Source organism: Myotis myotis, unplaced genomic scaffold (assembly GCF_014108235.1).
Source record: "Myotis myotis isolate mMyoMyo1 unplaced genomic scaffold, mMyoMyo1.p scaffold_m19_p_11, whole genome shotgun sequence".
Taxonomy (NCBI): Eukaryota; Metazoa; Chordata; class Mammalia; order Chiroptera; family Vespertilionidae; genus Myotis; species Myotis myotis.
Window position 1 is genome coordinate 15,927,429 of NW_023416315.1, and position 14,736 is coordinate 15,942,164.

Below are 14,736 nucleotides of genomic sequence, written 5' to 3' on the forward strand. Positions count from 1 at the left end.
TCTGGATGTCATAGTTGGCATTAGAAAGGCTGCCTTTCCAGAGGCTGGTGATTTCCTCCCTCTCTTTCTCCCTGGGGCTTCCTGATAGGGTGACAAACATGAGAAACTTCCCTTTCTCCATCATTTTAAATATGGTCTTGGGCTTGCCTGGGATATCTGTGAGAAGTCCAGAGGTGCTGAGGGTCTTTTGTGCTCTGGGAGGTCTCCTACTTCTAGGTCATCATATTTCTTCCACTGTTCCAGAAGATGTGCCATGTTCACATCATCATAATTATAGATATCCTTCCAGGGAAATGGGCAAGCCTCTCCAGGCTTACCAGCGCAGACCTCTGCCTTCTGGGCCCCTGGCGGCAGCAGCAGATCAGAGGCATAGAGTAGAACCATGGCCACCATCCTTGCCACACTGACAGTCTTAGGGAAGTCAGCTGACATCTTAGTGGAGTTCCCTTGCAGGTAACTAACTGCTTTTCTTCTGCTGCTTTGATGATTCTCTTTGTCCTTATCTTTTACATTTTAATTATGTGTGTTGGTGTGGGTCTCTTTGTGTTCATCTTGTTTGGGACTCTTTATGGTTCTTGCACTTGTATGTCTATTTCATTCATCAAGTTAGGGAAGTTTTCTGTCATTGTTTTTTCAAATAGGCTTACAATTTCTTACTTTTTCTCTTCTCCTTCTGGAATCACCTTGATGGGAATGTTGGCATACTTGAAATTGTCCCAGAGGTTGCTTATACTATCTTCATTTAAAAAAAATTTTTTTTTTACACTTTTCTTCTTGCTGTTCTGATTGGATGTTTTCTACTTATCTTACAGATCTCTGATTTGATCCTCTGCTTTATCTACTCCACTGTTGATTCCCTGTAATGTATTCTTCATTTCAGCTAGTGCATCCTCATTTCTTTCTTTTTAAATGTATTTTTATTGACTTCAGAGAGGAAGGTGGGGAGAGGAGAGAGAGACATTACTGACGAGAGAGAATCATTGATCAGCTGCCTCTTGTACACCCACTACTGGGGATCGAGTCCGGAATACAGGCATGTGCCCTGACCCCAAATCGAACCATGACCATGACCATGACCTCCTGTTTCATGGGTCCACACTCTACCACTGAGCCACACCCACTGGGCCTCATTTCTGACTGGTTCTTTTTTATGTTTTCTGCTCTGTTTTATGTTTCCTACTAGAGGCCCGATGCAAGGGGCTCGGCCCTCACAGCCCCTACTGCATCTGGAAGGTCGTTCGGCTGTCTGGTCTAATTAGCATATTATACTTTTATTATTATAGATCTCACTAAATTCATCTATTCTTCATTGAGCATCCCTATAACCAGTGCTTTGAACTCTGCATCTAATAGTTTGCTTGTCTCCATTTTGTTATAGTTCTTTTTCTGGAGTTTTGTTCTGTTCTTTAACTTGGGTCTTTTATCTTCTCATTTTGGCAGCCTCCCTGTGTTTGTTTTTATGTATTAGGTAAAACTGCTATATGTCCCCCTAGCTTGGTAGAGTGGCCTAATGTAGTAAGTGTTCTATAGGGTCAAGTGGCACAGTCTTCCTGATCACCTAAGCTTGGCACTCGAGGTACCCACCCCCCTCCACACACACACACACACACACACACACACTCACTCACTCACTCAGTGTGGGCTGTGTATACCCTCATGTTGTAGTTTAGCATTGCTTTCTGTTGTCACCTCAATGGAAGGGATTGACCTCTAGGCCGATTAGCTGCCAGGACTGGCTCCACCACTGTGGAGGATCAGCGGGCTCTGGTGCCGCTTGAGTCTGCTCCTTGAGTGTATTGCTTGGGAGGTGGTTTGAAACGTTATGGTGCTTCAGTGTGGTTTGAGACTGGCTGTGCTGGCTCTGAGGCATCCTGGAAGATTGCAGGCCAAGGTCAGCCTCTGCCTGTGTTCTGCCCAGGGCCACTCAGTATGAGCTACAAAGTGATCTGCAGGTGGCTGCTACTTGTGTTGGGCTTGGAGGCGCCCTGGCAAGGCCCAGCTGCAAACCAAGGCTTGCTGCTGCTAGTGCAGGGCTTGGGGCCACTTAGCAAGAGGTATGGGGCACACTGAGGCCATATGCTACTTGTTTGAGAGATTTTAGGAATATCTGAAGCATGAGTCAAGAACAAGTCACTTGTATGGCAAAACCACTGGAAACAGCCTTGGTGGGCCTAAAAATTGGGTGCTATTTAGAATATTAATCACCAGGGCAGGGCAAACAGTGTGAGCGGGGTTGATGGAGTCTCAGATAAGATGCTTGTCTGACAGCTCTGTTGGGAGGAGGGCTCATCAAAAGAACAGTGGCCTCTGCCAGGACTTCTTTCTGGGAGAAAGCTGACCCCCCACCTCAGCTCTTGCCCTGATGCCAGACAATTCAGTTCCTCCCCATATATCTCTGGTGTCTTTCAAATTGTTGCCCCAGCAATGGAGCTCAGAAGGAGGGAGTCAGAGTAAATTTTTGTGCAGACCTTTTAAGAAGAACTGCCTGGGACTCCAGCCACCCTCAGTCTCCCTCATTCTAAATTCCCCTGATTTTTATAGCCAGAAGTAATGTGAACTTCTCTTTCTGGCACTGGAACCCTGGTCTGGGGGGCTGGTGGAGGGATTTTTGCAACTGAGATATACCTCACAATTTTTATCTAGCCCATTTCATGTCTTCACCCCTTCTACCAGTCTCCATGGGGCTGCTGCTTTAATTCCTTAGTTGTAGGACTTCCATTCAGCCACATTTCAGGTAGTTCTGACTGATAGTTGTTTTGTAGTTTAGTTGTGATTTTGATGTGGTCGTGGGAGGAGGCAAGTGCGGCGCTTACCCTACGCTGCCATTAAAGGGAAGTCTCGGCATGGTTTTAAAACTTGGTTTTTGAAACTCCGTATTAAAACCAATATAACTTGAATAAGTTAAGGACTGAGTTAAATGTTCTGATTCAGCTTATTTAATGGTTTCTTTAACTAAAATGACTAAGTTATTCTAGTTTTCTTTCATTGCTACTTTGTGATATTAATCTTTTGTTTGCACTTAATAAAAGTCATCCTTGGGGTTAATTATTAAGGGGTGGTGAGATACTGTAAACTTTGGGAAATGAGTTATGAGGAATTGGAGTTAGCAAAATTCAGTGAAGAATTATTTGTAAATCATTAACAATTTGAAAATATTAATGTTTTTCTAAACTTGAATTTTCTTTTTCTTTTGTATTTTAAGCGATTAAGAAGATTGTCTACCAAATACAGAACAGAAAAGATTTATCCCACAGCCACTGGAGAAAAAGAAGAAAATGTTAAAAAGAACAGATATAAGGACATACTGCCATGTAAGTTTGAAATGCCCTTCATAGAAATGGAAATGCTAATTAGCAATTTGTAGCCTACACTAGTTTTAGTTTTTCTAATGAATTTTGAGTATTAATGAGGTAGTAATTAATCTCTCAAGGTACACTACAAGTTAACAATTTGATTTTGTGCTTCTTGTTTTTCCTTCTGAGTAGTTTTTTTGTTATGTTTTTTATTGTTTACTTTTCTAAGCATTGAAATTACTCTGGTGCTAATTTCTTTTTCGTTTTTTATATGTTTTCATTAACTTTAGAGAGAGGGGGGGAGAGAGAGGAATATCGATGTAAGAGAGAAACTTCAGTTGGCTGCCTCCTAGACACCTACCAGGGATCAAGCCCACAACCTGGGCATGTGCCCTGACCAGGAATTGAACCAGCAACCTCCCTCTGGGTCTGGGATAGTTAACCAACTGAGACACACCAGCCAGGGCTTAACTTTCTTTTAAATACTGAAAAATCCAAAAATTTTGTGGATTCCCTATTCAAAGTTATTTCATTAAAATAAAATAATATAGGTCCTGGTCGAGTAGCTCTGTTGGTTAGAGCATGTTCCTGATGATACACCAAGGTTGCAGGTTTGATCTCCTCCAGTCAGGGCACATACAAGAAGCAACTGATGAATGCATAAATTAGAACAACATATTAATGTCTCTCTAAATCAATAAATTAAAAGTAAAATAAAAAAGACAGATACCTTAATAAAACTGTTTGTTTGTTTGTTTGTTAATTGTCACTTGAGGATATTTTTCCTATTGATTTCCAGAGAGCGTGGAAGGGAGGTAGGGAGAGGGAGAAATATTGATGTGAGAGAAACACATTGATTGGTTGCCTTCCACATGTGTCCCAAACAGGGCCGAGAATCAAACCTGCAACCCAGGTACATGCTCTTGACTAGGAATTGAACCTGTGAGCCTTCGGTCTGCAAGCTGATACTCTAGCCATTGAAAAACACCAGCCAGGGCAATAAATTTTTTTAAACGCTAAATTATTAATTTTTATTTGTTGTTTATTCACAATTAGAACCTTTGTTGAGCCCTGCTGATGTGGCTTAGTTTGTTGGGCATTGTCCGGGCACCAAAAAGTTGCTGGTTTTTTTTTTTTTTTTTTAAATATATTTTATTGATTTCTTACAGAGAGGAAGGGGGAGAGATAGAGAGTCAGAAACATCGATGAGAGAGAAACATCGATCAGCTGCCTCCTGCACATCTCCCACTGGGGATGTGCCCGCAACCCAGGTACATGCCCTTGACCGGAATCGAACCCGGGACCCCTCAGTCCGCAGGCCGACGCTCCGTCCACTGAGCCAGACCGGTTTATGGCAAAAGTTGCTGGTTTGATTCTCCGTCAGGGCACATGCCCAGGTTGCAGACTGGATCCCCCGTCAGGGTGTACAGAAGGCAGCCAATCGATGTTGCACTTCCACATCAATGTCTGTCTGTCTGTCTGTCTGTCTGTCTGTCTCTCTCTCTCTCTCTCTCTCTCTCTTTCTCTCTTTCTTTCCCTCTCCCTCCCTCCCTTCCTCTCTCCTTCTTTCTCCCCCTCTGCCTCCCTTCCTTCCTTCCTCCCCTCCCTCTCTCTCCAAAAGTCAAACTTTCTTTTTTTAAAAAAAGAAAAGAAAAACCTTTGCTGATTAAACTCTGTTTCGAATACTAACAACCATAGACCTACTTTTACCCCCACCCTATACTGATAGCATTATATTCTAGTAATAATAATGTAATTATATTCTTAAATAGCATAGTAGCACTCATTAAGCTTTTGGAAAATACGCTCCGCTTTTCTTCCAGTTCACCTCAGAATGGTGGATGGTATGGGTTTCTTCTGGTAAGTGTTAAGCAAGATACTTTTAGAATACTCTTAACTGTGCTCTAGAATTAATTACGTACTCTTAAAAAAAGAAAGACAGTTTCTCCACCTTTTTCTATAATCTGGGAAAATGAATCTTAAACAGCTTCAGGTTTCTGTTTTTATATTTTATGTTTCATTCATTGATTTTACAAAATATTTTGATCCTATACTGTGCTCTGGGGATACTATAGAAAACAAAGTGACAAAACCTCCTGCCCTTATGAAACTTTATATTCTAGTCATGGTGTTGGATAATGAATACAAATAGCATGGGTGGTCTGTCAAATGGTGACTAGTGCTGTTTTGAGAATAATATAGTAAAAATGAGGAGCATAGAGAAAGCTGAGAACAGAATGGGGAAGCTTTACAATTTTAAATAGGGGAGGGTCAGTAGTGTGTTGTTAAATTGGCCCTTTGAAAAATGAAAGCCCTAATTTTTTATTATTTGCCAATTTCTGTAGTGAATGGATTATTTGCCATAATCACCACAACAAAACTATAAAGTAGATACTGTAATATGCCACTTTGCAGATGAGAAACTGAGACAGGGAGATTAAATAGCTTGTCATACAGCTAATAGAGTGGATGAGCATTTAAGGCCAGGCAGTTTAAGTCAGAACATTGGTGCTCAACTAGGATGATTTTGCCCCTGAAATGACATTTAGCAATGTCAGAGACATTTTGGTTGTGAAAACTGGTTGTGCAGTAGGCAGGTAGCTGCTGGCATCTAGTGGATGTAGGATGTGTACAGTACAGAGGCCAAAGCCTCCTCCCCACAATAAAGAATTATCTAAGGCCAAAATGCCTATAGTGCTAAGGTTGAGAATCCTTGCCCTAGAACCTGAGCTATGGGCTATAGTCAGAGTGGCAGTGTCTTTTCCTTTAAATCATAATAAGGTTTGATAAGTCAATTTCCAATAAGTTTGTAGTCACTATAATTTAGAAAATTATATTGGAAGTAACTGTACTTATAGATGTATGTTTATTTATTGTTAAAAGCATAATGTTAAAGTTGTCAGTTTTTTTTACATGTTTAGCATGGCCAGTGCTTACAGACACAGTATTTTTTAAAACAGCTTTATTGATATAACTAGAGGCCCAGTGCACCCTGCACCCTCTCGAAGTCCAGAGCTCTCTAGGGATGTCTACTTACCAGCTTAGGCACACTCCCCAGGGCATTGGGCCTAAGCTGGCAGTCAGACATCCCTTTGGCAGCCTGGGTGCCCTGGAAGGATGTCCAACTGCAGCTTACGCCGGCTCCTCTGCAGCTGCCTCTGTGGAAGGCGCTGCACCAGGACCAGGACCAGGACGGAGCAGCCCCCTCTCCGGTTGCCTCTGCAGAAGGGGTTGGGGGTGTGGTGCCGGGACTGCCATGGCTAGCTTGGCAGCTCAGGCTCACTGTCCCCACCCTCAACCCACTGGTCATTCCAGCAGGTGGTTCTACCGTCTAGTCTAATTAGCATTTTAACTCTTTATTATATAGGATTACATGCCATAAAATTTACCCATTGTAAGTGTACAATTCAGCGATTTTTACTAAATTTATATGGAGTTGTGCAACAAAACAGTACAATTTTAGAACATTTCCATCACTCCAATAAGATGATATGCCAATTTGCAATCTTCGGCCGCAAGCAACCACTGCTCTGCTTTATGTCTCTAGATTTTCCTTTTCTGGAAATTTCATATAAATGTAATTATACAATATGTAGTCTGTGCCTGGCTTTTTCACTTAGCATGTTTTTTGATTCATCCATGTTGTAACATACATCAATAGTTCATTTCTTTTTATTATTCAGTTAATATTCCATTTATACCACATTTTGTTTAACCACTTACCAGTTGAAGAACATTATAAACAATGCTGTTATGAACATTTTCATACAAATTATTATCTTCTTTGCTGAAGTGTGTCTTGAAACCATTTGTACTTTTTAAAAATTGGATTTTTTTATACTATTGAGTTATAAAAATTCTATATATATCTTAGTAACAAGTGGGTGTTTTTTTTCAGATACATGATTTGTAAAAATATTTTTTTCTAACATAGTGTGAGGTTAGGATCTAAAATAATTGTGCATGTGGGATTGTTTTAGCACAGCCGTGGGCAAACTACGGCCTGCGGGCCGGATCCGGCCTGTTTGAAATGAATAAAACAAAACAAAAAAAAGACCGTACCCTTTTATGTAATGATGTTTACTTTGAATTTATATTAGTTCACACAAACACTCCATCCATGCTTTTGTTCTGGCACCATGTGTTAAATACTATTCTTTCTCTATTGAATTGCCTTGGTATCTTTGTTGGAAATCATTTGACCCATACATTTAATTCTATTCCATTAACCTATTCTTAAGCCAGTATCACACTATCTTGATTACTGTACAGTTGTATAGTAAAATTTAAGCAAGAAGTGTAATTCCTCCAACTCTGGTCTTATTTTTAAAAATTATTTTTTTTCTTTGGGCCCTTTGCATCTTAAAATAAATTGTAGGATCAGCTTGTCAATTTTTGCAAAAATCCCAGTAGGAATTTATTGATCAATTTGAGAAAAATTGTCATTTGAAGGCATACTGACTATTGCAGTTGATGAATAGAAATTGTCTCTCAGTTATATAGATACTAGAGCATTGATGGCGAACCTATGACACGCATGTCAGGTGGCACGCAAACTCATTTTTTTGGTTGATTTTTCTTTGTTAAATGGCATTTACATATATAAAATAAATATCAAAAATATAAGTCTTTGTTTTGCTATGGTTGCAAATATCAAAAAATTTCTATATGTGACATGGCACCAGAGTTAAGTTAGGGTTTTTCAAAATGCTGACACGCTGAGCTCAAAAGGTTCACCGTCACTGTACTAGAGTCCTGGTGCACGAAATTTGTGCACTGGAGCTGGGAGAGGGGTCCTTCAGCCCGGCCTGTGCCCCCTCACAGTCTGGGACCCCTTGTTCCTTACCGCCCGCCTACTTGCTGCTCACTGCTCCTTAGTGCTGCTACGGAGGCTCCTGCCACCACCGCTGCACTTGCCAGCTGTGAGCCTGGCTGGCTTCAGGCTGAGCGGCGCTCCCCCTGTGGCACGCACTGACCACCAGGGGGTAGCTCCTACGTTGAGCGTCTGTCCCCTGGTGGTCAGTTCATAGCGACCAGTCATTCTACCGTTTGGTCAATTTGCATATTAGGGTTTATTAGATAGGATTCTTTCATTTCTCTGAGTAATGTTATATGATTTTCAGTGTACAAGTCTTGTATTTCTTTTAAAAAACTTCTTTAAGCTGTTGTAAATGAAATTATTGTTATTTTGTTTTCACATTTCTTTTTTACTAGTACCCTTGAACAGCATGGGTTTGAATTACATGGGCCCACTTATACATGAATTTTTTTCAACTAACTATTTTAGATTTGAAGTTGGGAATCCATGGATGCAGAGGGCCAACTATGCATTGATCTGTGCCATTTTATATAGGGAACTTGAGCATCTGCAGATTTTAGTATTCACAGGTGGGGCAGGGGGTGGTCGCAAGGGACAACTTAAATTTGGGGGAGTAAAAAATTGTAAGTGAATTTTCAACTCCATAAAGGGTGGTGGTAGTGAGTGTCTAACTCCCACGATGTCTAAGGATCAACTGTATAGAAATACAATTTATATTTGTATATTGATTTCTAAAAAAATCTAGTGACCTTCCTAAACTCATTTATGACTTTAGTAGTTTTCTGTGGATCCTTTATTATTTTTCACATACAAAATCATGTCATCTGCAAATGACCATTTTGCTACTTTTTTTTTTCATTTTGCTACTTTTTACTATGAATCTCTCTTTTGCCCTATTACAGTGGCTAGAACCGCTGGTATAATGTTAAAGTGGCAAGAGCAGACATCCTTGCTTTTGATAAATTAAAAGTAGTTTCATCACTATTTAAAGATCAATTAGTTTTTTTTCTGGAGCTATCTTGAATGTCTGATTTATTTTATACTAGAACATTGGAGCCAGTACCAGAATTAAGAAATTTCTAGGTACTCCTTATGTCAAGAATGACCTGTACTTTGTGTGTTAGAGGGCTAAAACTGAGCTGGCTAGCCTTTAGCAGTGATGGATCAGGGTGCTTTGCCTATCTAATGTTAATTATGTAGATCCTTTTATTTCTTAGACCTGGATTTAGTCTCTCGTGGTTTCTCTTTCCTTGAACAATCTTATCTATTTTCTTTTTGTTGCCACAGGTTGTCGGTATTTGTTCAAAAAGAAAAAAAAAATTGCTGCTTTAAAGAGCCTGTTGGGTAGCCGACATAGATTTTTATCTATTTGGAGTTGAATTCTTAAGAGATTGTAGAGGCAGCCAGCAAAACCATGGGGAGAAATTATTATTTTCATTGCTTTGTTATTCTTTACATTCTGTCTACTCATTTTTATGCTTAATAGGAGTACCAATGAAGAATGTTAAAATGTACTTGATGTTATATAATAAGCAGCATAATATCCTATCCCAGTGATGGCGAACCTATGACGTGTGTCAGAAGTGACACGCGAACTCATTTTTTTGGTTGATTTTTCTTTGTTAAATGGCATTTAAATATATAAAATAAATATCAAAAATATAAATCTTTGTTTTACTATGGTTGCAAATATCAAAAAATTTCTATATGTGACACGGCACCAGAGTTAAGTTAGGGTTTTTCAAAATGCTGACATGCCGAGCTCAAAAGGTTCGCCATCACTGTTCTATCCTATATAATAAAACCCAATATGCAAATTGACTAAACTGTGGAACAACCGGTCGCGATGACACACATTGACCACCAGGGGGCAGACGCTCAGTGCGTGAGCTGCCTCCTGGTGGTCAGTGCGCACTCACTGGCTGGCAAGTGCAGCTCCCACCTCCACGGCAGCACTAAGGACCCCTCAGCGGACATCCTCCAGGGGGTCCTAGGACTGCGAAAGGGCGCAGGCCGGGCTGAGGGATGACCCCCAGTGCACGAATGTTGTGCCCAGGCCTCTAGTTAATTTATAAAAAGCTATTTCTGTGCCCCATCTTGAATTACTAAATTCAATTTGTTGCAGTAATGGGACTCGGAGATCTTGTGTTTTAACTTGCTTTCTCCAGCCCCCAGCTGTTGTCTGATTACAGGTGGATGAAATAAGACTGGTAAAATGTTAATGGACATATGGGGATCCATTATATTATTATATTTTTGTATGTGCATAAAATTTTCCATCAAGGAAAAATTTTACAATTCTCATCTTGCATATAGCAGCCCAGCAGCACCAGTCATGACTGTCATTTGGGAGCCACTGTTACTATTTGGATTCACAACCCCCAGAAACATTTACTGAGGATTCAAGTGATCAATCAATTATTATACAAAGTCTCTACCTTTAAGATACTTTGAATAGAGGCTGAAAAAGTAATAGATAAAGAACAACATGTATAGTATCATTGTATTTGTGTAGTTTTTTCCAACTACTTAGGTATATGCATAAAAATTACTTTTGGAAGATAAAAAAGAACCTTAATGTCTTTGCTGGGAAAGAGAGAGCCCTGGAATTCAAGGACAGGGAAAGATTGCTTTTCATTTTATATGTTTCTTTAAGATTTAATTTTTGAAAATCATGTATTTTATTTTAGAAATAAACCACAATTTTATGAAATTGATATTTTTGGACTTTACTGTAAAGATTGTTTTTTATTACAAGTAGGTATTTATCGCTATATATAAAAGCCTAAATGACCGGTACGACCAGTCAACTGAATGACTGGTCACTGTGACGTGCACTAACCACCAGGGGGCAGATGCTCAACTCAGGAGCTGCCCCCTGGTGGTCAGTGCACTCCCACAGCCAACCTCCCGCAGCTGGCCAATGTCCTGCAGTCCCTCCCCCCGACCAGGCAGCCCTGATCGGTTCCGATTGGGACTGGGCAAGATGGCCCCGATCGCTGACCAGGCCAAGGGACCCCACCTGTGACAAGTTCGTGCACTGAGCCTCTAGTTTAATAATAAATAGTATTGGCCAAGTGCAGTATTGAGTACTCTTATATATCAACTTAATTCATTCATCTGTCACAATTTACTAAATTTTTATTCTTTTTGCGAAGCATGAAAGCTTTTTTTTCCTAGTAAGAATTTTTGCAAATGAGCTTGTGTATTGGTAGTGCAAACCACATATATGCTTGTTAAAAGCTACAGAGGTTTAAAACCCAGACTCTTGTCTAGAAAATATGGGATGATCCCCAGGAATTTGTATGTTAAAAGAACTACTGAGATTATACCGATTGCATCTTTAAAACAGGTTTACATCATCAGGTTTTTGTTTTTAAAGAATATTTCTGGCCAGTGGTTCATAGTGGTTAGAGCATCAGCCCACACCCCCAAGGATCTTGGGTTCGATTCCAGACCAGGTTGCAGGTTCTATGCCTGGCCCCAGTTGGGGCACATGCGGGAGGTAACCAGTGGATGTCTCTCTCTCTCACATCAATGTTTTTCTCCTCCCTCCCTTACTCTCTTCCCCCCTCGCACACCCCCCACCTCCAAAAATCAATGGGGAAAATATCCTTGAGTGAGGATAAAAAACAAAGACTTCCTGTCAATATGATGTTTAAAATTATTCTTCTGTACCCAGAGTCAATTTTAATTGTTTTTCAAAGTAAATATTTTTACTTATTTATTTAATCTTACTTATGGTTCATGAGAAAGCACATGTCTGCCAACAGAACATAATTTGTGAAATATTTTTTCTTGTAGTTGATCACAGCCGAGTTAAGTTGACTCTAAAGACTCCTTCTCAAGATTCAGACTATATCAATGCAAATTTTATTAAGGTATATATTAGCTTTAAATCTTACTCTGCCATATTTAATGTCTTTCTTCATACTAGTTTATTAAATTGTTTTAAATTGACTAAACATTATACTAGCAAAAGAAATAAAAATAAAATCACAGCCCTGACACATTTTTACGTACTTTGCCTTCTAGTATCCTTTTTCATAAAGATAGAGTTTTGCCATAGTTTTCTTCTTTTTACCTTAAAGACTTATAAACACTTCACCTATCACTAAATTATTTTCTGTTGTCCCTTTGAGTTTATGTACACAGATGTATATGATCATTCCCTATTGTGAAATCATAGGTTGTTTCCGTTTTTCTTAATGGTAATATTGCAATGAATAGTATTATTTTTTGAAAAATTTCTTAGGATAAATTGCCAGGGCTGAAATTACTGGGTACTACTGATTTAAAATTTTAGAATAGAAACTTAAATTTAAAACTTTTGGCAGTTGCCACCATTTCAAATGAGACCAAAAATGTAAGATTAAATATAGTCTTCATATAGTTACCTTTGATCAAAAGCAGTTAAATTCTTACATGGTTATCAATAGAAAGACAAATTCAAACTGCTATTTGACTACTTTATTCCATTAGCTCTGTTTTTGAATCTTTCTAATTATATGATAGAATAATTTTAGTTATTTTATATGTGATATTTATACAAATTTTGATACAGTATTTTGTTGACAAAAAATATTAAGTAGTAAAAGTTATATGGTAAAATTAATATTTTAATTTTAGGGTTTCAAATAAAAACCTATTTTTCCCAACAATTTTATTACAAAACCCAAAACAAATAAGTTAAACAAAAACTAATACAAAAGTGATTTGCTGTTTCAGATATTTTTTTTATGTTTATATTATTTTATAAACATTGTTAAATGTTTATAAAAGGACATTTGTTTAAAAAGTTCTAGTTTTTAATTGTACTTTAATAACACTGAGTTGTTGTATGATTCCATTATATACTGCTTTAGTATTTTAGTCTGCTATCTTATTTGTTTTATTCTCAGGTTCATTATTAGAAACATGTAGTAGGCATGCAATACACTTTGAAGTTGAATAAATAATTAAAGGTAGCTATGGAAGAATCTAGCTAAGGAAGAACTGTTAGCTAGTTTTAGTTTTGTTTTTAGAATCAAAGGATGTTTTTATGTTTCTGCTATAGTTAACTTTCTTGGCTTAAAATTGGGGCTTTTGTTTTTAATTCCTAGCTAAATAATAATTTTTTAAAAAATATATTGATTTTTTACAGAGAGGAAGGGAGAGGGATAGAGAGTTAGAAATATCGATGAGAGAGAAACATTGATCAGCTGCCTCCTGCACACCCCCTACTGGGGATGTGCCACAACCAAGGTACATGCCCTTGACCAGAATCGAACCTGGGACCTTTCAGTCCGCAGGCCGACGCTCTATCCACTGAGCCAAACTGGTTAGGGCGGTACTCTTCTTTAACAAGTTAGCATAAGGCAGTTTAGTACTAATTCTGTGTACCTTGTCCAATAAATACACAAAAGTAATAGCATTTTTTAAAAAGCTGAAGTGAAATGATTGTATTTTGTCATGCTTTTATGTACTATGAAAGAAAAATTATTTGAAAGTGCTTTTAGGTGAAAACAGCAGTACTACTAATAAAATTTGAAACCTTGAAATTTAGGTAAGGAAATATTTTTGGTGATGATAACGAAATTTGCTTTTAACCATTTTAGGGTGTTTATGGGCCAAAAGCATACGTGGCAACCCAAGGTCCTTTAGCAAATACAGTAATAGATTTTTGGAGGATGATATGGGAGTACAATGTTGTAGTAAGTAATTTGCTTTTCACAATCTATTTTGAGAAGTATTATTACATGTAGTGACTTAGACTGTTTTACTGAATTAAGACATGGAAGCACTTTTTAGCCATAATGATATCTTAATTATAGCTAATGTGTACTAAAAAGCCAGAAACTGATTCTAGGATGTCGCATTAATTTAGGTAGAAAGAGGGTGTGATAACACTTTAAATCTTGTATTATGTCAGTAACTAATAAGACAGCTCCTAAATAATATGAATTGATAGTCAGATGGATAGACAGCTATATGATAAATCAAGTATAGTGAAATATTAATTGTAGAAAATAGATGGCAGTTATATAGCGTTTACTGTAAAATTATTTTTTGCTTTATGTTTAAAACAACTATATATATATATATATATAAAAAGCCAGCGACAGAACGCTGGAACGACCTGTCACTATAACGCCCACTGCGGCCAGCAAACCGCCTGATCTGGCGTGAGGCTGGCTGGCCAACCTTCCTCGACCTCTCCCCCGGGCCGGCCCTGCTCCCAATCAGCCTCTCCCAGCCCAATCAAGGGTGGGGCAGCCAGCCAACCCGCCAGCGAACCCTCCCCCTTTCCAGCCCCACCCCTGATTGCCCCCCTTACCCGTGAACCTCAGCCCTTCCCCCTGCATGGCCTCACCCTAGATAGCCCCCCCCCCATCAACCCACGGCCCCTCCCCCCAGCCAGCTCCATCCCTGATCAGGCCCCCCCGACTCCGATCAGGGGCAAGGCCAGCAGCTATGGCCCCGTCCCCAGTCAGTCCCCCCAATACCAATCGGGGCAGGGGCAACCGGCCCACTGCCCACAGCCCCTCCCCACAGCAAACCCCGCCCCGAATCGGGTGGAGCCTGCTGGCCAACCTCCCGCCATCTCCTCCTGACAGGCCCAGCCCCATCCCAGCTGGCTGGCCA

At 39.4% G+C, this 14,736-nt stretch overlaps 1 protein-coding gene across 21 annotated transcripts in view; it reads left to right on the forward strand.

Annotated features, from left to right (window-relative positions):
• The window catches only part of PTPN12 (protein tyrosine phosphatase non-receptor type 12), a 108,899-nt gene that overhangs the window by 42,359 nt on the left and 51,804 nt on the right, over positions 1-14,736 (forward strand). For 15 of the 21 annotated variants that reach the window (XR_004970812.1, XR_004970813.1, XR_004970814.1 and 12 more), the window contains exons 2-4: positions 3,203-3,311; positions 11,917-11,993; positions 13,710-13,805. Coding sequence is in view for 18 of the 21 variants with exons in the window: in XM_036327643.1 (XP_036183536.1) it covers positions 3,203-3,311; positions 11,917-11,993; positions 13,710-13,805 (282 nt within the window). In the remaining 3 variants the exon portion in view is untranslated. The remainder of the gene's footprint in view (positions 1-3,202; positions 3,312-11,916; positions 11,994-13,709; positions 13,806-14,736) is intronic. The other 6 variants (XM_036327649.1, XM_036327648.1, XM_036327647.1 and 3 more) reach the window with 3 other exon arrangements.